We start from the raw sequence: 21,424 nt of genomic DNA, 5'->3' as shown, positions 1-21,424 counted from the left end.
GATTATGGGTTTGGGGGAGGAAAACCACAGAAGTGAAGTGGTGTTCTCATCATTATGTCAAGGCTATCAACATGACTTATCACTGATGAGGTAATGTTTGTCAGATTTTTCCAGGGTAAATTTCTTTCCTTTATTTTTCATATTCTACTCTTTGGAAGCAAGTCTCTAAAGGTAGTCCAGGTTAAAGGGACAGAGGGCCCAGGGGAATGGGGAATTAAGCTCCACCTCCTGAAAGAGGTAGTATCTATTAATACATTATTTGGATTACTTTTGTAAGAGAGATTGGTATCTTCTTCATTTAAAAAACTCAATCATTTATTTTGTCATTAGGGACATCAATTTTTTTTTTATGCTTTGAGTGATAATCCAATACTATTCATTTTTATTGTTCAAACTGTTCCAGCTCTGGCTGTTGTGAGCTCTTTCAGGTTGGTTTCTGTATCCCTTTGACGTGCTCCTGTTCTTTTGTATTTTGAGCATCTCCTAACTTTCTGGCACTGCAAGATATTCCATGTTCATCTTGTATATTCTCTGTCCAAGCCCTCGAATCAGCCATTTGTCCAAGGAACTCTGGTTCTTTGACAGGAGACTGGCACTGGAAATCAAGATCTGGGTGCTAGGTATGCTTGTGGCTATGGGGGTGTCACTGCTTCTGTCTTCCTAGCAAACAGAGCTAGCAAGTATATGCACATATACTAACCCATGTACATACACATATCTCTAATTATTTCTTGATCTATCCATCTGCATACATATTAAGCTAAACATGAGTTTATACTGACATCTCACTCTAATCCAGTTCCACTGTTTCACTTTAGCCTTCTCCCCTTGTTTATCTGAAACCTCTCACTCCAACAGAGAGAAACCTGGATCCCACCATCTACCCTTCAGTCACTTACATATTCAACCTATGTATACAATAGTTTTAGAATTGTTCATCTATACCTGTATGAAACAACTTATTGCATAGTTGTTTATACTAGTTAGATGTTTACATTAATTGTTGATTCAAACTAATTAGAGCATGGTTCTCATTACCTCGAATTTGTGAAGGGCTCAACTTCCTTTCTTTGTGCTGTAATTGACATGGCAGAAGTCCTGGTAAATCTTTATCCCTGAGAAAAGAGATGTGTGTTGAAACCAGCAAATATTAGTTCCATTCATCAGTTTTTGCTGACTGGAGTGGCTGTAAGTATCAAAATATATCGAGTCACACTACCTAAGGGACCTGTTACTGTCAATTGCCAATAGCTACAGGACGGGCAGTGATACTGGCCATGGAGGTCCTCTTCTGCCCTAGACTTGCCCATCACCCTAACCCCTTAAAATTTTTGATTTCTTCCATTTTACAAGAGGAAACCGAGGCTCAGAGGGATTAAATAACTTGTCCTGAGTCAGAAAGATAATAAATGGAAGCGCTGGGATTCAAATCCAGGTTTATTTGACTCCAGTACTGAAGAATATAAGCCTTACATGATTCCTATTGTTAGAAATCTAAGTTGTTTCAAATTTTTGATGTTTAAATAATCTCATTATGATGAATATACTTATAGCAAAACTTTTTGTTTTCATGTTTATTTTACAACTTTGCCAAACTGTGCTTTTAGCAGCATATGGGGAGATAGCAGTAGATTGATTTCTGCCGATCTCCCACCCCCTCTGCTACTCAGTGTCTCATGTCAACTGTATCTATCTAAATTAACATCTCTCATCAAGAGAGAACAGTTGTGGAAAGTTTGGAACCCTGGATGACCTTTTGTTTCCTCAGAAAATAAGATCTGAAAAAAAGGAGATTAATACTTTGGGTATATTTTATATATATCTGCAGTAATGTATTATTATTTTAGGAACATAAAAATGTATTATGCAAAATTGGATTTTTAATAATATGGTCATTTAATAATAAATTTATAATAAACACTATTTTATGGATATATTTTATTTAAAATACATCTGGTTTTTAAATTTTTTTTGTATTTTTTAAAAATATATTTTTAATTGGAGGATAATTGCTTTACAACATTATGTTAGTTTCTGCTGAACAACTATATGAATCTACCATAAGTATACATATATCCCCTCCCAACATTTAGTTTTTATACTAGTAGAATTAAAGGTTTTAAGAAATATGTAATCTCTTAGTTTTTGTGCTTTTATAATAATAAATTTAAAAAGTAAAACTAGAAGAAATATAAACATGGAAGTTAGATTTAAAAATTATGGTTTATGAATTTAGCATCCTCTAAGGTATCTAGTTAATTCAGCTCATTTTTAAAGAGGGACCTGGGAAAAAAGAAAGTGATAAGGTCTCAAAATGCACCAATCTCAACATTTTTGACGTGGAATTTGATCTAATTAGTCTTATTTTCTCAGCTTTTACTAACACTGATTTCTTCTGGTGTTTGCTTTTTATTACTGACTTGATACCTTTACTCAGGTTATTTTATATTCATTGTTTATATTTCTAAATATAAACAGATTACTTTCGCATGATATAAATGATGCAGTAGATGGAGAAATATGAAGTTCTCAAGAAGCAAGAGGAAAGTAGAAGGCCAGGCAATGCAAGTCTTATTGTGCCCTGTCACTCAGTCGTGTCCAACTCTTTGAGACCCCATGGATTGAGGGCCACCAGCCTCCTCTGTCCTTGAAATTTTCCAGGCAAGAATACTGGAGTGGGTTGTCAGGCCCTCCTCAAGGGAATCATCTCAAGTCTTTATTAACTACATTAAAAAAAAAATAAACCATACTCTTGGCAGAATTCCAAACCTTATCTTGGATCAAACATGAGAAATAGGTTTTTTGTTTTACTTAAAAAATTATTTTATTTTACAGTGTTTTGAAGGTTCAAAAAACTTTAGATTTGGAATGAACCTAGTATTGCTTCTCATCTTATGTAGGAACTCCCTCTACATGTGATATTATCTAATCTTTCCTTGACTACTTTCAGTGACAAGGAAGTCACCACTTCAAAAGGCCGTTTGTAATGAAGGGTAAAGGAACAATGAGATCAAGGGATCTGGCTGCTCTAAGGTTTTGGGGGCTTCCCTGGTGGTTCGGCTGGTAAAGAACCTGACTGCCAATGCAGGAGATTCAAGAGACTCAGGTTCAATCCCTGGGTTGGGAAGATAACCGGGAGAAGGAAATGGCAACCTACTCCAGTATTCTTGCCTGGAAAATTCCATGGACAGCCAGACTACAGTTCATGGGGTCACAAAGTGTTGTTCACAAATGAGCGTGTGTGTGTGTGCGCATGTGTGCATGCATACACACATACAAGGTTGTCTTACCCATGTCCCAATAAAGAAAGTTAGTAATATATTCCTGTAGCAAAGGCACGGTTAAGGACATTAGGAGAAATACTCTCAAAGTGACAATGAAAATAGATAATTGTGAGAGAGAAGAGAGGCTTCTCGACTTATGATCTGATAAAATTTGCACCAGGCTTTTACTTTCAGTCATTAGTGGTTACTGTTTATTGGAATTTGTAGTTATCAGATTAAGAAAAAGCTATTGTTAATGTCACAGGCAAACCTCCCTTCCCAATTTTATTTTTAAAATTTCACTTTATTTTTTATATTTTGGTTGAGCCACTTGGCATTTGGGATCTTAGTTCCCTGATCAGGGATTGAACCCCCTCAGAATCTTAACCAGTGGACCATCAGGGAAGTCCCCATCCCAACTTTAGCCCAAGGTTGCTGCTGCTGCTGCTGCTGCTAAGTCGCTTCAGTCGTGTGCGACTCTGTGCGACCCCATAGATGGCAGCCCACCAGGCTCCCCCATCCCTGGGATTCTCCAGGCAAGAACGCTGCCTGGAGTGGGTTGCCATTTTCTTCTCCAATGCATGAAAGGGAAAAGGGAAAGTGAAGTCGCTCAGTCGTGTCTGACTCTTAGCGACCCCATGGACTGCAGCCTACCAGACTCCTCCATCCATGGGATTTTCCAGGCAAGAGTACTGGAGTGGGTTGCCAGTGCCTTCTCCAGCCCAAGGTTAGTCATAGTTAATTTACCAGATTTAATTTTACTGGCCATTTTTGAGCTACATACTCTTTTTCTGTATTCAGACGCTTACGAGTTTATTATCCTCTAAATTTGTTCTCCTTTAAACTGATACTTAATATGTCTTAATGTGTAACTGACAACCTCTAGCCCTCTGGAGAATTCTGTCCCCGCACACAAAAATAGTCTCTTGTTTGGGAGAACTCTTTGTTTCTCTTATTTTTTTGCTGAACCACATAGCTTGTGGGATCTCAGTTCCCTGACCAGAGATCGAACAAGGGCCCCTCAGCAGTGAGAGCACCGAGTCCTAACCACTGGACCACTAAGGAATTCTCCCTCTTTGTTTCTCTAGTCAAAAGGATATATATTTCTTTTCATAAAAAATATTTATCTTCAATTCAGATGTTTTGTTTTATAATTAACTTTATCACAGAATGGATCTCTGAGGAGGTTTTTCACTTGTTTCATTATAGCCTTTATGTATTTAATATATTCATCACCTTAATAATTCTTTATCTTAATATATAGATCACCTTAATAAATTCATAACTTACCTCCTACTGTGGAAGTTGGGTACTTTTGTTAAAGGATTCAGTTTAAATTTTGCTTTAATTTCAGAAACTGCCATGTGGCCAGTAACTCTGTCTGGAATTCAGAGGATACCATTAAGGATCAAATCACAGATTAATTTCTTTATATACTTTTACAACTTTCCCAGCTCAAGACCTGGAGTTTGAAGTCCTGGGCCTCAAAGAATGATAATATGTGCAAATGCAAGTTAGAGGTATGTGCATGTTGGGAGTTGGAAGGCCATGTGGATGGGCCCTTTTAGTATCCCAAAATCTCTAAGCAAAATTTCTTGCCATTGCTCCCCCTTCATAGTGAAGCGAAAGTTGCTCAGTTGTGTCCAACTTTTTGCGACCCCATGGACTGTATATACATGGAATTCTCCAGGCCAGAATACTGGAGTGGGTAGCTGTTCCCTTCTCCAGGGGATCTTCCCAACCCAGGGATCAAACCCAGGTCTCCCACATTGCAGGCTGATTCTTCACCAGCTGAGCCACAAGGGAAGCCCAAGGATACTGGAGTGGGTAGCCTATCCCTTCTCCAGCAGATCTTCCTGACCCAGGAATCAAACCAAGGTCTCCTGCATTGCAGGTGGATTCTTTACCAACTGATCTGTCAGGGAAGCCTCCTGCATATATTAGTATTATTCTGATCTTATATAAAAATAAGGGGAACACATGTAAACCCATGGCTGATTCATGTCAATGTATGGCAAAAACTATTACAATATTGTAAAGTAATTAGCCCCCAACTAAAATAAATAAATTTATAAAAAAAAAAAAAGATCCCACATGCCACAGCAAAAAAAAAAAAAAAAAAAAAATAAGTGGTACAGCATCCTGGAAATATGTAGAAAAAATTATTTAAAGACAAAATTTATTTTTCATCTCAAGACATTATAGCACTTGCAATTTGTTAATTGTGTCATAGATAGCTACCTGGTAGTATCCAAGAGGTTTTTCCCAGAGGTTCCTTCTGGTCCAGGCCTGTGCAATCAATTCTTATGAACCCACTGGTCTTTATTAAAAGTAAGAACAGGTGTGGGATATAATACCGTTTTGCTACCCTAGACCCTCCTGAATGGACTCTCAACCACTATGGCCTTCCTAGTCCTTCCTTTCTACTTCTGCATAGCTTAAAAATCAGGACCTGTGGATCAGAAGCTGTGTTGGTAGGGTTTCCCCCTTTTATTGTTGATCTTTTCCTCTTTTTAATATAGAGTGTTGACTTAGGAATAGTAGACTATCATATACTATTAAACCATGAAGAAAAAGTCTCTAATGTTTGGTTAGAGTTCAATTTTCCAAAGTTTTTATCTCATTCTCTGGAAAACTGTTGTTTCTAAATAACTCAACTACATGTGCTCAAAATCCAGAAACCTACCACAGAGCTGTGAACTCTGGAGAGGCTTGACAATTTAGGCAGTTGAAAGGTGCTGTGAAATCATCCTCACGGCTCAAAATAACCATTACTTTAAAAAACTACCTTCAATCTCTCACTGAGATGATAGACTTAAAAAAAAAAAGGACTCCTCATAGATTCCTATAAAATCTGGATATTCACCTACTTCTAAGTGGTGCTACTTACAACTTCTGGGCTTCAATCAGATCAAGAATCCAATAAAGGGTTTGTTCCATCACACAACTGTGACCTCATTCACTTCTCAGGCTCAGGCCCAGGTGAGAATGACCCAAAAGCTCCTTCTAGCTTCAGAGTAACTGTGATTTCAATTCAATGTGGTTCATTTAGCACCAGTAGGGTATGTGTGGGTATGTAACAGAGTCAGAATATTTTGACACTGGTGGAATTTCAGGGAAGGGGGAGTTGTTGTTTTTTTTAAATTCTGTATTAACATATTTTCACACTAAACACTGGTGAATTGAAAGTTGTTCAAGTAAAAAATTGTAACCAATTGCTTTGGTTGAATTATGATTAAGAACCATTTCATTAATTGTTTATATCCAGAAAAGAAGGACAAAATCAAACTCTCATAGACTTGTAGTCTATGGTATTACTGAAAAGAGTGATTTTAAAAGAGCAATTAAAGAATTATAATTGTTTTAACTTTAGTATTCAAGATCCAACAGGTCTTGGCATTTAAATCATCTAAGCAGAGAAGTTGGAAGTGTCCCTAGTTTTCACAATGGCTAAGCACAGATACCTCTGGCAAAGGCTTAGCTTGAGCCCCTCAAATTGTTTCAGGCTTCACTTGTTGGCTGCAGTTCTAGAGAGTTTCTTTTCCTGCTCTGGGGGATTCATTTATTACGTGCACAATTTGGCTTTTCCCTAGTCTTTCCAAATTTGGTACATTGCTTTTCATTCTAGCTAGGCATACAGAGGGAAAGAAGGACAAGGTTCAATTTATAAATTAAACAAATATTTAACTAAGGCCTACTATGTTAGGGGCTACCAAGATTTAAAACCACCATTGTACTTTCTGTTTCTATGAATTTGACTAATCTAGAAATCTCATAAGTGGAATCATACAGTATTTGTGACTGGCTTATTTCACTTAGCATAATATCCTCAAGGTACATCTATGTTGTACAATGTATCAGAACTTCCTTCCTTTTAAGGATGAATAATATTTCATTATAGGGCTTCCCAGGCAGTGCTAGTGAAAAAGAACCCATCTCCAGTGCAGGAGACGTAAGAGACTCAGATTTGATCCTTTGGTTGGGAAGATCCCCTGGAGGAGGACATGGCAACCCACTCCAGTATTCCTGCCTGGAGAATCCCATGGACAGAAGAGCCTGGCAGGCTACAGTCCATAGGGTTGCAAAGAGCTGGACATGACTGAAGAGACTTTGCATGCATGCACATGCACAATATTCCATTATATGTATCACACTTTTACTTATTTATCTGTTGATGAACATTTGGGTTGCTTCCATCTTTCAGCTGTCATAAATAATGCTGCTGTGACACACTGGTGTTCACATCTCTTTTCAGGACCCTGCTTTCATCACTATAACACTCTTACCACCTCAACCTCTACTTCCTGCTCTGGATTACTGCAAAGACCTCCTAACTGGTCTCCCTGCTTCTGCTCTTACTGCATCTACCCCTGCCAAGTTTGTTCTACACACAGGAACCAGGACAATCTTCTAAAAACTAAGTCAGATCATGTGAAGTTTCTGTTCAAGTCCTCAGTTTCCTGTGTTACTCAGGGTATTAGCAAAAATGGAACCTTTACAATAGCCTTCAGGGCTACTGCCCACACCTGTATCACCCCTTTCCTCCAACAAGGGACATCTCACTGCACAATCCTGGAACTGTACAGTGCATAGCCTATGTGGCTGAATGTGGTGGTCCTATTCCCTTCAAGACCTCATCTCCTCCTACATTGCCCTTGCTCACTCTGTTCCAGCCACAATGGCCTCTTTGCTCTTTCTTAAGTATTCCGAGCATGCTGTTGCATGAGCACTTTTGCCCTTGCTCTTCCTTCTGCATGGAGTGCTCTTGCTCCAGGATTCTGCTCCCCAATCTCCTTAGCTTTTTGCTTAAATGATCTTTATCAGTGAGGTCTTTCTTGATTACCTTCCTCCTTTTACAGTATCTCCTATATTCATTTTCTTTGCTTTATTTTCTCTGTAATCTCGGCCATACAATAAACATATTTGTTTATTGTGTATATCTCTTCACTAGAAAGTAAGATCCACGAGAGCAGTGAGCTTTGTCCCAAGCACCTGGACTAATACTTGGCACATGCTAGACTCTTACTGATGTTATGTGAATGGACACACACATCCCTTCATCTCTTCAGCAGACACCTGCTAACTGCAGGTACAAAGAATAAAAAGACTTATAAGATGGGATGTCTGGGTAGGGGATTAAGAGGTAAAAACTACTATGTATAAAATAAATAAGGATACATTGTAAAACACAGGGAATATAGCCAATACTTTATAATAACTATAAATGGAGTATAATCTATAAAATTTTGGTTCACTGTGTTGTGCACTTGAAACTAATATAATATTGTAAACCACCTATACCTCAAAAAACAAAAAGAGATGGCATGCCTATCCTAAAGTAGCTGACAGGGAAGTGGGACAGTTTCATCCAAATTCAGGTTTCTATAATCTGTGAGTGAATAGTGGTGACAGTAATCATTGAAATTAGTAGGGCGGAATACATAAGGAACTAAATCATTCTGGGGAGTAGATGTGTATTATAATTTAGCTACATCAATAGTCATTTCACTTAATTTACTGGGGGTTGTATCTTCCATAGTTTAAAACTGGAGGATTGGTATGGTATTTATCTGTAGGGTTGATGGTCCCAGGACATAAGCTGGGTTCCACAGCTTGAGGCACTGTATAGATGGAAGGTGCTTTGGGGTTAGGACTTATGTTTCGGGCCAGCCTATTGTATATTATTTCCACTTACGGAGCCTGACAAGCAAACAGTACTTGTAGTTTTTGTTTTGTTTTTTAGCAAATATGTTTTTGGGTCAGTCCTGGAATTACAAAAGAAAGTAAACTATAATTCACATACCATAAAATTCACACTTTTGAAAGTGTACAATTTTGTGGGTTTTAGTATATTTACAAAGTTGTGCAACCATTACCACTACCTACTTTCAGGGCAGTTCCATCAGCCAAAAAGAAACCCTGTACCCACTAATGGCCACTCCCCATTCTCTCCTCCCACAGTGGTTGTCTCCTGGAAACCACTAATCTGTCTTTTGACTGCATAGATTGACCTATTCTGGACACTTACCTATATATAAGTAGCATTATGAGATGTATGGCCTTTTGAGTCTGTCTTCTTTCTCTTAGCATAACGCTTTCAAAGTGCATATATACTATGGCATGTATCAGTACTTTATTCCTTTTTATGGCTGATTAATATTCCATTTATGTGTATGCCACATTTTGTTTATCCATTCATAATTTGATGGATATTTGGACATATGTTTTCACTTCTCTTTGGCATATTGCTAAGAATGGAATTGCTTGGTCATTCCATTTTGGGGACTATGTTTCACATTTTGGGGACTACGTTTCACATTTTGGGAACTGCAAAACTGTTTTACACAGTAGCTGTACCATTTTATATTCCCATCAGCAATGCATTGCATGAGGATTCCAATTTTTCCACATTCTTATCAACACTTGTTACTGTCTTTTATAAAATTATAATCATCCTAATGGGTGTAAAGTAGTCTCTCATGGTTTTGATTTTCATTTCTCTAAAGACTAATGATTTTGAACATTTTTTTATGTGCTTACTAGTCATTTTTATATCTTCTTTTGATAAATTTCTATTTATCAAAATAGAAATTTACTTTGCTCATTATTAAAATTGGGTTATTAGTCTTTTTCTGGTTGAGCTAACAAGGTTTCTTTATATGTTTTAGATATTAGACCTTTATCAGATATATCATTTACAAATATTTTCTCCTATTCTGTGGGTTGTTTTTCTTACTCTCTTGACAGTGAAGACTTGTCAACCATAAAAGTTAGTCCTAGAATTTTAAAGCTGAAAGAGAACTGATAGATCATTCATCTAATTTACTCTTTTCAATTTATAGATAAGGACACTAAAGCCCAATGAGTTGAATTAATTTCTTTAGTGGCAGAGTTAAGAACATCTGCTTTGTATAACTGTACTGTAAATTGCATCAAATAGGTTAAAATGTAATTAGAGATGAGAACAATTCATCAAAGCTGAAACCATTGGAAAACAATATGAAATACCTATTATCATATGAGATGCATTGTGGCATGTACTATTAGGTTGGCCAAAAAGTCATTTGGGTTTTTCCTTAAGATATAATGGAAAAACCCGAATGAACTTTTTGACCAACCCAATAAAAAGGCAAAAGGAACTCAGAAAAACAATTGGGGAAATAATGGTGTTCAGTTACCTGTCAACAAGTAGACAGAGGGTAGTAACTGACAAAACAATTAAGGAAAATAACCATGGAGTAAGAAATGTAAGTCAAAATATTAAACTCCATCATTACAATGCCTTTGCCTGATGCCATCAGGTTTCACTCACCTTTGGTATCATCTGTGATTTTCATCAATTTCTCTAGAGACCCCATTCCTTTTGATTAAAGACAAGATTCAGAGTCAAAATTATACAAATTTCTGAAGTGAACGAAAAGTAGAATAGGAAGATGTAATTTTATATTAATTTTTCCTTAGATGAGAGGGAAGCTGAAGAAAGTGTCAGTTGTGTCTGATATACATCTTAATTAAAATTGCTTTCTTTCCTGCTTTAATGTATCAAACTCCAAAAGCAAATTTTTTTGAAAAGCATCATAGAGTCACCATTGAGGTCAAGACTATTCATGTACATCTCTTAGGATGTAAAGAAGTGAAGTAATTTTGGAAACCTGTTTTTGACTCAAGAGAAAGATGATCTGCTATGCATTTCATTTTCATTAGTGCTTTGGTTATGAACCCTTGACTAATATATACACCTTTTAATGATATAGATATTTCTTTCTAGTGAATACTTCTGTGGAATGTGTGGGTACAATATATGTCATAATATTAACTATAGAATCTCCTTCCCTCAGTGTACTCCATCCCATGGCCAGAAAAATAACCCTCAAATACCTTAAAAGTACTGATTCAAGTCTTTTTCCTCTCAAAATGTGGGGCGGTTTGGTTTTCTTAATGTGAGATTAACTCTCAGGAAAAAAAGGGCTCAGTTACTTAAGTTTGGTCTAATTTGGCTAGATAAAGTCAATAATCTACTGTTATAATATCAAGAAAAGACAGGGGCAGGTTACGGAAACACGGAAAATTCTGTGGTAACTTTAAGCTGTGAAGTTTGTACAGGGTAATGTGTCATGCAGAAGGAGTACACATAAAATAGATATATTTTCTTTATGGGAGGGGAGATAGTAATACTAATACGTGTGTGTGTGTGTGTGTGTGTGTGTGTGTGTGTGTGTGTGTTAGTCGCTCAGTCATGTCCGACTCTGCGACCCCATGAACGGTGGACCATGAGGCTCCTCTGTCCATGGAATTTCCCAGGCAAGCATACTAGAGTAGGTTGCCACAAAAAACATAATTTGTAGAATTAAGAAGAGCTTATCAAACACCTTTTATTTCTTTCCCCTCCCCTCTCCCCTACCTCATTCTCTCATTCTTCTCTCACTCCTCTCAGGCTCTTCTCCCTGCCTAGACATTAGTTTGCTTAGAGACATCTTATACCATTTTGGGGGACTGCATGGAACTCAACAATTCTGACTAGGAATGTGACTTGGAAGATATCTGATCCTGACAAGAAGCAGACCTTATTTTTCTACTCTATTTTTTTCTAAATATATAGTAAAGTTTCTCTATATTCCTAATAAGTGTGATTTAAAAAATTCTCATATAGAACACCACAACCCAAGCACCACTGAAGGTCAGAATGGAATTTTGAATGTTCATTATCAAATGACATAAATATTAGCAGGTCTTGAAGTTGTTCATGTAGACATGTCATTTTCATGTTTGTGCCTAGGCAACTGAAATCTACCTTTATGACTTAGAAAAATAGCAATGGTGAAGTAGGAATTAGCAGGAAAGATTTTTAATGTGAAAAATGTTATTGTCTAAAAAGTAACTGTCTAGTCATCTGAAATTTGAGGGTGAAAACTTAAATCATAGTAGTACATGTTCGAATGCACAAAAAAGTCAATGCAGTATTCAGAAATAAAATCTGTTTCCTCAATACCTATATCTATACAGAAATCTTGGGCTTCCTTGGTGGCTCAGATGGTAAAGAATCCACCTGCAGTGCAGGAGACCTGGATTTGATCCCTGGGTCAGGAAGATCCCCTGGAAAAGGGAATGGCTACCTACTCCAGTATTCTTGCCTAGGTAATTCTATGGAGAGACGAGCCTGGCAGGCTACAGTCCATGGGGTTGCAAAGTTGGACATGACTGAGCGACTAACACTTTCACTTTCATACAGAAAACTTAATAAGGGGAAATTGAATATTATTTGGTGAGCTTGTGGAACAGACACTACTGTTTGAAATTTCTAAAAAATACTGAAATATACTTTTAAATGTCTAAATTTTCTTTAATGCACTATAGACTTCACAGAATAAAACATATTTTGGTGACAGCAAGTGGAATGGGGCTTTTGTAGTGACAAAAGCAAGTGGGTGAACAGGGTGAGTGTGTGAGATGTGTATGTTTGATAGAATCTGGAATGGAAAGAAAAAAACAAAAATACAACACCACTAGGAAAATCAGGGAAGTATGAGTGAAAGAAAAATAATTTACTAATAGAAATATGGAAAAGTTAAAAAAATAGGGAAAAAGAAATGGAAAATTTTTGTACCTTGTTTTATGTCCATAGATATGTTCCAGTGTCTTCTGGTTTATAGTCTATGTGAACTTGAGAAGAATCTGTATCCTGCTGTTGTGTGAAAACTGTATAAATATTAATTATGCTGAATTGGTTGATAGTGTTTTTCATGTCTGCTACATCCTTCTACTTTTCTGTCTTTTCATTCTATTAATTTTTGAGAGTTTGATATTTAAACTCCAACTAAAAATCTTAATTTATCTACTTAAAAAATAACTGTAATATATAGTGGACTACATGTAACTTTGTTCTGTATTTTCCAAGTCTCCTGTAAATGTGTTATCACAAATTTATAATTTAAAAAGAAAAAAAGAAGAAGTGAAAGAGGAAGAAGAAGAGCGATGGAAAGGTAAGCAGACACAACTGTAAAATTGTGCTGTCTCTGCTTTGTAAATGCTTTTTTAAACAATTGATTCTGATTTTGGTGGCTCACTTATGACTCACATAACTGTTTCTTCTGAATGGCCTGGATTGGGAGGGTTAGCTCAAGAATAACTGTGATGCAACTGCTTGGGTTAGTGAGTGTTTAATTATTTGAAAGCAGGAGACTAGAACCTCTATTAGTTAGTCAATAAGCACTTATTGAGCATATACTATGTACTCAAAAACTGAGCCTTGCTGAGAGCAGGAACTTTGCTTGTCTCTTCTTAATTTTTGAACTTTCATTTTTATAGTTGCTTGCGTACTCAGTAAATGCTTATTAATGAATTCTGATCTTATACATGGCCATGGAGGATTGCTTCTAGTATCCCTAAATTCAGCAGCATGATTTTCAATGCATGGTTAAAGGCTACCAAGTAGACATTTCTGAAAGTTTTCTGGCACCAGCTACAGAAGCAGCAATAGATGAGATAAAGTGGACTTATTCAAAGAGATGTTTTTTTTTTCTTTTACAAATAGTAAAATACAACAGCCCTCACTTGGAAAGTTTAAATGTGGGTACTGAGAATTTAAACTTATATTCTCTAAGATTCATTTTATAGATACTTACATAAAGTACCTTAAGTTACTTTTCAATCCTTCTTTTTGAAACACAATCAGGTTTTCAGAGACAATTCAATTTTTAAAAATCATACTCATTGAAAAATGCTGGTGCAGAGAGCAAATTAAAATTACTTAATAATCAAGTACAGATTGAGGTTGTGTGTGTGTTGAGGAAAAGAGGGCAGAAGACAAGTTTTACTTGCCTCTACTGATCAGTTTCACAGTATAATTTTCAAACTTTCCATTCATTTTTTTAGAACATAGTATTGTGGCATTGGGAAAATTATTTTAGACATAAACGTGATAAAAGGCCTGCAAATTAAAAGTACTGAGATTATGTATTAAATTTCAGAGGCATCCAAGAAGAAATTTTAGGCCATTAGACATACCCATCAATAGGTAAGATTTTAATATTAATAAGAAAATGGGAAAGTTCATTGAAAGTGAGACTTTAAAGTTAAATGAACACAAAAGTTGTGTATGTATAAGGAATAAATTTGGTGTGGTGAGATTATAGATTATCACTGGTGATAGAATTAAGGATTATTCAAATATTTTTCATTCTTTCATTTTGTGAATATAGAAATTTTCTATTCTATGTATTAGTTTTTTAAATTAATTTATTTTTAATTGAAGGATAATTGCTTTACAGAATTTTGTTTTCTGTCAAACCTCAGCATGAATCAGCCATAGGTATACATATTATGTATTAGTTTTATAACCAAGAAAAAAACATAAAAATAAATGCACAGCATCAGATTATCAATTATTAATAAAAAATTTCTACTCACGTTTAATCTTCTTCAGGCCCTCCATTATTGAATGCACTTTAACCTTCCCATGTTCTACAAAACATTTTGAATCAGATACAGAAGAAGCCATGTAAAAGCCATTATTAAAGCAGATAAAAGTTATGAAATTATTAAAATAACATGGCAGGTTGGAACTTCTTCCATGAATTAGAAGAACTAGAGATACTGTTTTGCCTTGGAATTGGATTTTCTCTCAAGTGAGTATGATGGAGAAAAGTATAGATCAATGAGAGAACTATCTCAACTTCCTTAATGCAGTTTTTCTTTTCTATGTTTCAAGGTATTAAACTTCAAAGGTGATACATGGGAAAAGGGATATTACAGAAAGAACCAGGGCTTGAGTCTGGCAGTATGCTTTTCAAACTCAGATTGATGACATTTTTTTAAAAATGTATGAAGAAACTATGTTGGCAAATGCTCAGAGTTGGAATAGGGAAAGAAGGACTTCCTCTGTTTTTTGTTCTGACAGGTATTTCTTGAGAATCAACCCATTTGAGATGATGGTGTGTTTGGTATGCTTCTCTAATTTGAATGATCTTCTCACACTTATTCAACCTTAGGGTCTTCTCCAGGAAAACCCAGTCCTGACTAAATGCTCCTTTAGCACCTTCTGCATACATTTATCACATTATATCAAAATCATTTTATGTGCCTGTCTCTTCTGTTGGACCATAAGCTCTTTGAAGACAAAGGCTTTGACTCATTCATCTTTGTGTCTTTAGCACTTGGCATAGAGCCTAGCACATAGGATCCCTTCCTTTAACAACTTAACAATTTGTTGGGAGATAGTATAAGTTTGACCTAAGAAAGAGTGCTAAGGAGGAATCAGTCTGAGTAGTGGAGGGCACTGATGGAAATGTGGAGGGGAAGAGGACCAGAAAAACAGGAAGACAGTGGTTGATACCTGAGAAGTTAATGCAAATGCATGAGAAATCTGGAGATTTAAATATTGTATCTAGGACAGAATAGCACTTGCACGAGAAAAGACTAAAAATAAGCTAGAAGAAGAGCAGCTGTGAGACAAGTGGGACTGAATCTTTCTTTCATGATGTCATCCCGTATGAGAAGGGGCATAAAGAAACCCTGAGTGGCACCTTCAAGAATTCTGACAAGGAAGTAATTTTTGGTGTCTGTAAAATATTACATACTCTTGTTTCAAGACTAACAGCATATATCTCTTTCTCTCTTCCTCTCTCCAAAACTCTGAATATATTTTCAGTCTTCCCTCCTCAGCAACAAAATGGGAGGCTGGAACTTGAGGAACAGAAACAAAAGTGAAAATTCCCCTAAAGCAGGAATAGTAGCAGAATCTATGAGAATAAGGACCTATTATTTAATTTTAAGCAGTTTCAGTAAATTAAGCTACCACCCAGCCTTGAGTTGAGAAATGATGGAATTAACATTCAGTGGAGTAACAGAATGAAAAAAAGACAAGAGCATAGTAGAAGGAATGCAAAGCAGAGAATTCAAAGTAGCAAGTCAGAACTATTGGTTAGTAGGAGAAATATGTGTCCTTCCCCTAACCTACCCAAGAGTCCCTAGATATAGGAGAATTTCTGGGTTTACTCTATACATGATAGTATCACAAATTGGTTCAGTGTTGGAAAAGTTGTTTGCTATGTGGGAAAAAACCCCAAATTGGATCCTTGTCTTACCATATGCAGAGGTGGTATATAGATGAATTAAAGATCTAAATGTGACAGGTAAAACCATATAGTTAGTAGAAGTAGTGAAAAACCAAAAAAATGAAGTGTTGGCAAATTTGGTGTTCGTTATTGAGGAAGTGAGTAGGTAAATTACAGTAATTGTATTGAAGGGATATTTTGCAACAGCCAGAATTAGACTGATTTATAGAAACATGGGTAAGTCTCAAAAAAATCATTAAAAATTTTTATAAAAATTATTTGTCTGCATCAGTTCTTCATTGCGTCATGAGGGATTTTGCATTTCAGCCCATAGACTCTCTAGTTGTGGCTCATGGGCTCAGTAGTTGTGGTGCACAGGCTTAGTTGCTCTGCCACATGTGGGATCTTAGTTCCCCAACCAGGGATTGAACCCATGTCCCATGCATTGCAAGGTGGATTCTTTACCACTGGACCAACAGGGAAGTCCCTCAAAAACATAGTGCTGATTCACATCCACTAGGATGGCTAGAATAAAAAAGTCAGATAGTAACAAGTATTGATTTGGGAGTGGAAGAATCAGAATCTTTTTACATTTCTGGTGGGAATGCAAAATGATGCAGCCACTTTGGAAAACAGTCTGTTCCTCAAATGGTTAAATGTACAGTTATTTCATGACCTATCAGTTTCACTCCTAGGTATATACCCAAGAGAAATGAAATACATCCACACCAAAAGTTGCACACAAATGTTTATAGCAACGTTGTCCATAATAGCCAAAAGGTGGAAAAAATCCAAATGTCTATCAACTGATGAGTGGATAAATGAGATGAGACATATCCATACAGTAGAATATTATTTGGCCATTAAAAGGAATAAAGTACTGATAAATGCTACAACATGCATGAATTTTGAAAATATGCTAAGCAAAAGAAGCCAGTCACAAAAGACCAGATATCATATGATTTCATTTATATGAGATGTCCAGAAAAGCAAATCTATAGACATAGAATGTAGATTAATGATTGCTTAGTGATGGAATGATAGGGAGTGAAAGCTAAAGGGTACAGTGCTCCTTTTGGAGGTGATGAGGATGTTTGTTTGAGAATAATTGTGGTGACAGCTGCACATATCTGTGAATATTAAAAACCACTGAATTGTACACTTTCAGTGAATGAGGTGTATATTATGTGAACTATATCTCAATAAAGAATTACAAATGTTGAGTGATAAAAAGAAATAGTTTTATAACACAATACCACTTAAATAAATACCACACCCATTGAATTTTTAAAGGGATATGCATATATTTAAATAAACCTGAGGAAAGTTAAACCTGAGGAAGGATAAATATTAGATATAATAGAGAATGGACTTATGATGGGGGAAAAGAAATAGAAGTGGAAACAGGAGGTAAAGGGAAAAATATAGTAAGTCCCTTACATACAAACCTTCAATTTGCAAACTTTCAAAGATTTGAATATGAGTTCAAATGTCCAATTATGTAAGTTAGTTCACGGGTCTGGCGTCACATGCACACGTCCTCTACAAGTGGCTGTGTTTTTGTGTACTTTATTGTATAGTACTGGACAGAGTACAGTAGTATAGTATCTTTATTTCAAATCCAGCATGTCTGGAAGCAAGCATAAAAGCAATTGTGATGTAGCTAGTACTGTACTATACTTTTCCAGGTAGTGTATATAAGATTAAAAATATTTTCTTTATTTTTTTTGTGTTTGCTTGTTTTCTATATATTATTTATGTGAAAAGTATTATAAACCTATTACAGTACAATACCATATAGCCAATTGTGTTAGCTGGGCACCTAGGCTAACTTTGTAGGACTTACAAACAAATTGGACGTATAAACACGCTCTCAGAATGGAACTTGGTCATACGTAGGGAACTTAACTGTAATAAAACACAAAGGTCCTTTCATGGAACAATGGTGATACTGTGCTATACTGATGAATTTGATTACCTCAACTGTGCGCATCTGATATTTAAAAAAAAGTTCACTCTTCTGCAAAAGAAGTCTAAGGTCTTGGTAAGATACAAAGGAAGAAAGATGTAGCAGTCAGCTGGAAACACTACAACAGTAGCGACAACAAATAACCCAGACAGCAAAGGTTCTCAGACATTTTGGTCTCAGAACCTCTTTATATTCTTAAAAAATTCTGAATATAATAACATACTTTTTAGTGAAAAATATGTATCAATTGAAAATTAAAAATAGAAATCAGTTTCCTAAAAAATTTAGTGGGAAAAGTGAAAAGAAAGTGAAAGTGTTAGTTGCTCAGTTGTGTCTGACTCTTTGATAAAGGCAAATATTGTTTTATTTTTATTTTAAAAATAGTTGTGATCTCATGGACCCCCTGAAAGACAGAAGTGTTCCTGGATTATGATTTGAGAACTGCTAGCCTGGAGAGTTGATAGCTCAAGTAATGGTCAAGTATGGTCAAGGGAGGGAAGGAATTAAAACTGAGAAGACTGAAAAATAAACCCTGGATTGTTTCTACATTAGGAAGTTAGAATAAGTGGAGCTGGCAAAGGAAGTCATTGATGATTTCTGATTCTGAGAGCTGTTTCAGTAGAGTTGGGGATTACATGAGAGGGGAAGCCATTTGCAATGATTCAAAGACAGAATGTAAAGTTTGGAAACAGAAACAGCACCTCAAGACAACTTAGGAAGTGGGCTGAAAGAAATGAGGGATGAATGATCATAATTATAAGGCAGAAGAACCAGAACCAAATCAAGGTTAGTTTTTAAAAGGAATGGAAGTGTATATGCTACTTTATAAGTAGAGTGGAGAGAAATAGATGAAACTGAAAGTGTTGAATTATGAAATAAATAACTTTTCTACAAATATTGCATCATTATATTGTACACCTGAAACTAATACAATATACCAACTATCTCTCTATAAAAAATAGTTTTTGAAGAAGTGCGAGAAAATCAGGTCAAGAGGAATGGATTTGGAAGGGGTAAGAAGAACCTCTTCAACTGAAGAGAAGAGAGGGAGATAGTGTATCTTCCTGAATAAGAAGAAATGATAAACTGGAAAAAATAGAAACTAGAGATGTTTGCAATGAATAGGTTCAAATGTGTTAAAACCATTGTTTGAGAACATACTGGTTGTGTTTTATTTCCTTTTTTTTTTTTTTTGCCAAATATAATCTATTTTATAATGTGTTTTATTTCCTATTGTCAGATGGGCTTAGCACATTTACTCCCTTCTTTACCATTTTAGTTCTAGGACATAGTCAGTGATCAAATAATGTTTGTTATTTGAATAAATCGATATACAATCTTTGCATTCAAGGCCAGAGCTGTGCATAAGCTTTCCAGCAACATCATTCTAGTTAGAACTGCTACTCCCCAAATGCTCCTAGATCATCTTTGTTTTTCTTAATTTGTATCAGAACAACAAAGAGAGTAATAGAAGTAAAAAGACTAAGCTAAAGTAATTATAAAACGCAAAGCCAGCAGATAAATAATGCAACTAGACTCAATAAGCAAAAATAAAAATCAATAAGCAAACCAACCAATCCCTAAGTCCCCTGCTTTTCCTGTGTGTCTCTCCCTAATATTCATTTTTATTTGCTAATTTCAATTACTCTAATATTTTTCCTTCTTGTTTTGGGGATGGAATCATGCCCTTGGGCACATAATATATTGGTTGTACTTGTGACTTAAGAAATGAAAGGCCAGGCACAATCTTAATATATCATTTTTCCATCTTTTAGGTCCTTGACAGGCAAAGTGTGGACCTTGGACCAGCCATGTTGCCACTATCTGGGAGCTTGTTAGAAATGCAGGATTTCTTAGGCTATACTTCAGACCTGAATCACAATCTGCATTTTAACAGATGCCCAGGTGATTCATATGCACATTCAAGTTTGAGAAGCATTGTCCTAAGTGATACAAAAGATAAGGATCATTTCTAAGGATCTTACATACAAGATAACAAAGATAACTTCTAGGAAGACAACAGAATTAAAAAAAAAAAACAACTCACCATTGAATGTCAAATGAGGCATCAGTTTCTTCATTTCTTCTTCATTGAGGTCAATCCCCTCATTTGCTAGAAAGTTGTCTAAGTCTGGGATATCAATCACCTCTCCTTAGAAAAGGTGAGAAATAAGTTGCAGAAATATTACATAACTATCTACAAAAGATGAAAAACACCATTTGTGCTTATATATAACATTACCTATGTGTATCCAGAATAATCAGAAGGATCAGAAAAAAATCTTGTTTTAAGTTCTGGTTCAGAAAATCAATCAGAAATTGGTTACAAAAAAGAATTCACTGATGAGTTATTGCAAAATTGAATGTAGCAAATTAAGCTACATATAGGTTTTTTTTTTTTCTCCCTCTCACCCTACTGGAAAATTAAGTTTCTTCTATAGACCAGTTTTTAATTCATTAAAAAAAAAGCTTGAGAAGTTTTTATGTAACAACCCAGTGCTCTGTGATTTACGGGGGAAGGGGGTGGAGTAGATGGGGGTGGTGGGAGGGAAGTTTAAGAGAAGGGGATATATGTATACTTTATGGCTGATTCATGTTGTTGTATGGCAGAAACCAACACAACATTGTAAAGCAATTATCCTCCAATTAAAAAAAAAGTTAACGTAGAATGACCTTGATAGGGAAAAAAGGAAATGTTTGCCTATAGTTTGCTTCTCTGAGTACTTGGCATTTCAAGGATTTCATTCATCTCAACATAGAAGTAATTTTTTTCTCATTCATTGTAAAAATAATGTAATAACATTTAAGATTATTTTAATATGGGAAAAATATAATTACACCACCCTACCACAAAACCATTTTTAGTTTTTCATATTCCATTTCTGGTCTTTAACAATAAAGCTATACTTTCATAATGTGGAAATCTAACATACATACAACCTTGTATTCTGCTTTTCCAACCTAATGTAATTTAATTACTTCATAAACTTGTTTCCAAGTTGTTACATAATTTTTACAGTTAACATTTCAACACATGATATCCCATAAGCCTGACTTACCATGGTTGATGTGGTAATTCCCATAACTGTTAGATATTTAGGCTGTTTCAAATTTCTCTGAAGGTCTTTAAGAAGAGATTT

At 35.7% G+C, this 21,424-nt stretch overlaps 1 protein-coding gene and 1 long non-coding RNA gene across 30 annotated transcripts in view; one reads left to right on the top strand and one right to left on the bottom strand.

The window, feature by feature from the left end:
• Positions 1 to 20,767, top strand: part of LOC145541101 (uncharacterized) — a 42,411-nt gene extending 21,644 nt beyond the window's left edge. The window contains exons 3-6 of one of the 2 annotated variants that reach the window (XR_014078772.1): positions 13,159 to 13,243; positions 14,231 to 14,277; positions 14,686 to 14,887; positions 20,060 to 20,767. This is a non-coding gene — a long non-coding RNA (uncharacterized LOC145541101). Of the gene's footprint in view, positions 1 to 13,158; positions 13,244 to 14,230; positions 14,278 to 14,685; positions 14,888 to 19,246; positions 19,445 to 20,059 lie in introns of those variants that run through there. The other variant, XR_014078773.1, reaches the window with a different exon arrangement.
• EFCAB3 (EF-hand calcium binding domain 3) overlaps positions 1 to 21,424 on the bottom strand; it is a 349,923-nt gene that overhangs the window by 17,604 nt on the left and 310,895 nt on the right. For 13 of the 28 annotated variants that reach the window (XM_081576514.1, XM_081576515.1, XM_081576519.1 and 10 more), the window contains 5 exons: positions 20,332 to 20,436; positions 14,670 to 14,723; positions 10,576 to 10,623; positions 4,554 to 4,644; positions 1,039 to 1,115 (listed from right to left, as the gene is read on the bottom strand). In XM_081576514.1, the coding sequence (XP_081432640.1) occupies positions 1,039 to 1,115; positions 4,554 to 4,644; positions 10,576 to 10,623; positions 14,670 to 14,723; positions 20,332 to 20,436 (375 nt within the window). The other 15 variants (XM_081576526.1, XM_081576528.1, XM_081576524.1 and 12 more) reach the window with 13 other exon arrangements.

The sequence above is a fragment of the Giraffa tippelskirchi genome, chromosome 3 (genome assembly GCF_054371585.1).
Source record: "Giraffa tippelskirchi isolate mGirTip1 chromosome 3, T2T-mGirTip1v1.2.pri, whole genome shotgun sequence".
NCBI lineage: Eukaryota > Metazoa > Chordata > Mammalia > Artiodactyla > Giraffidae > Giraffa > Giraffa tippelskirchi.
This window is presented reverse-complemented; position numbering and strand designations above follow the sequence as displayed.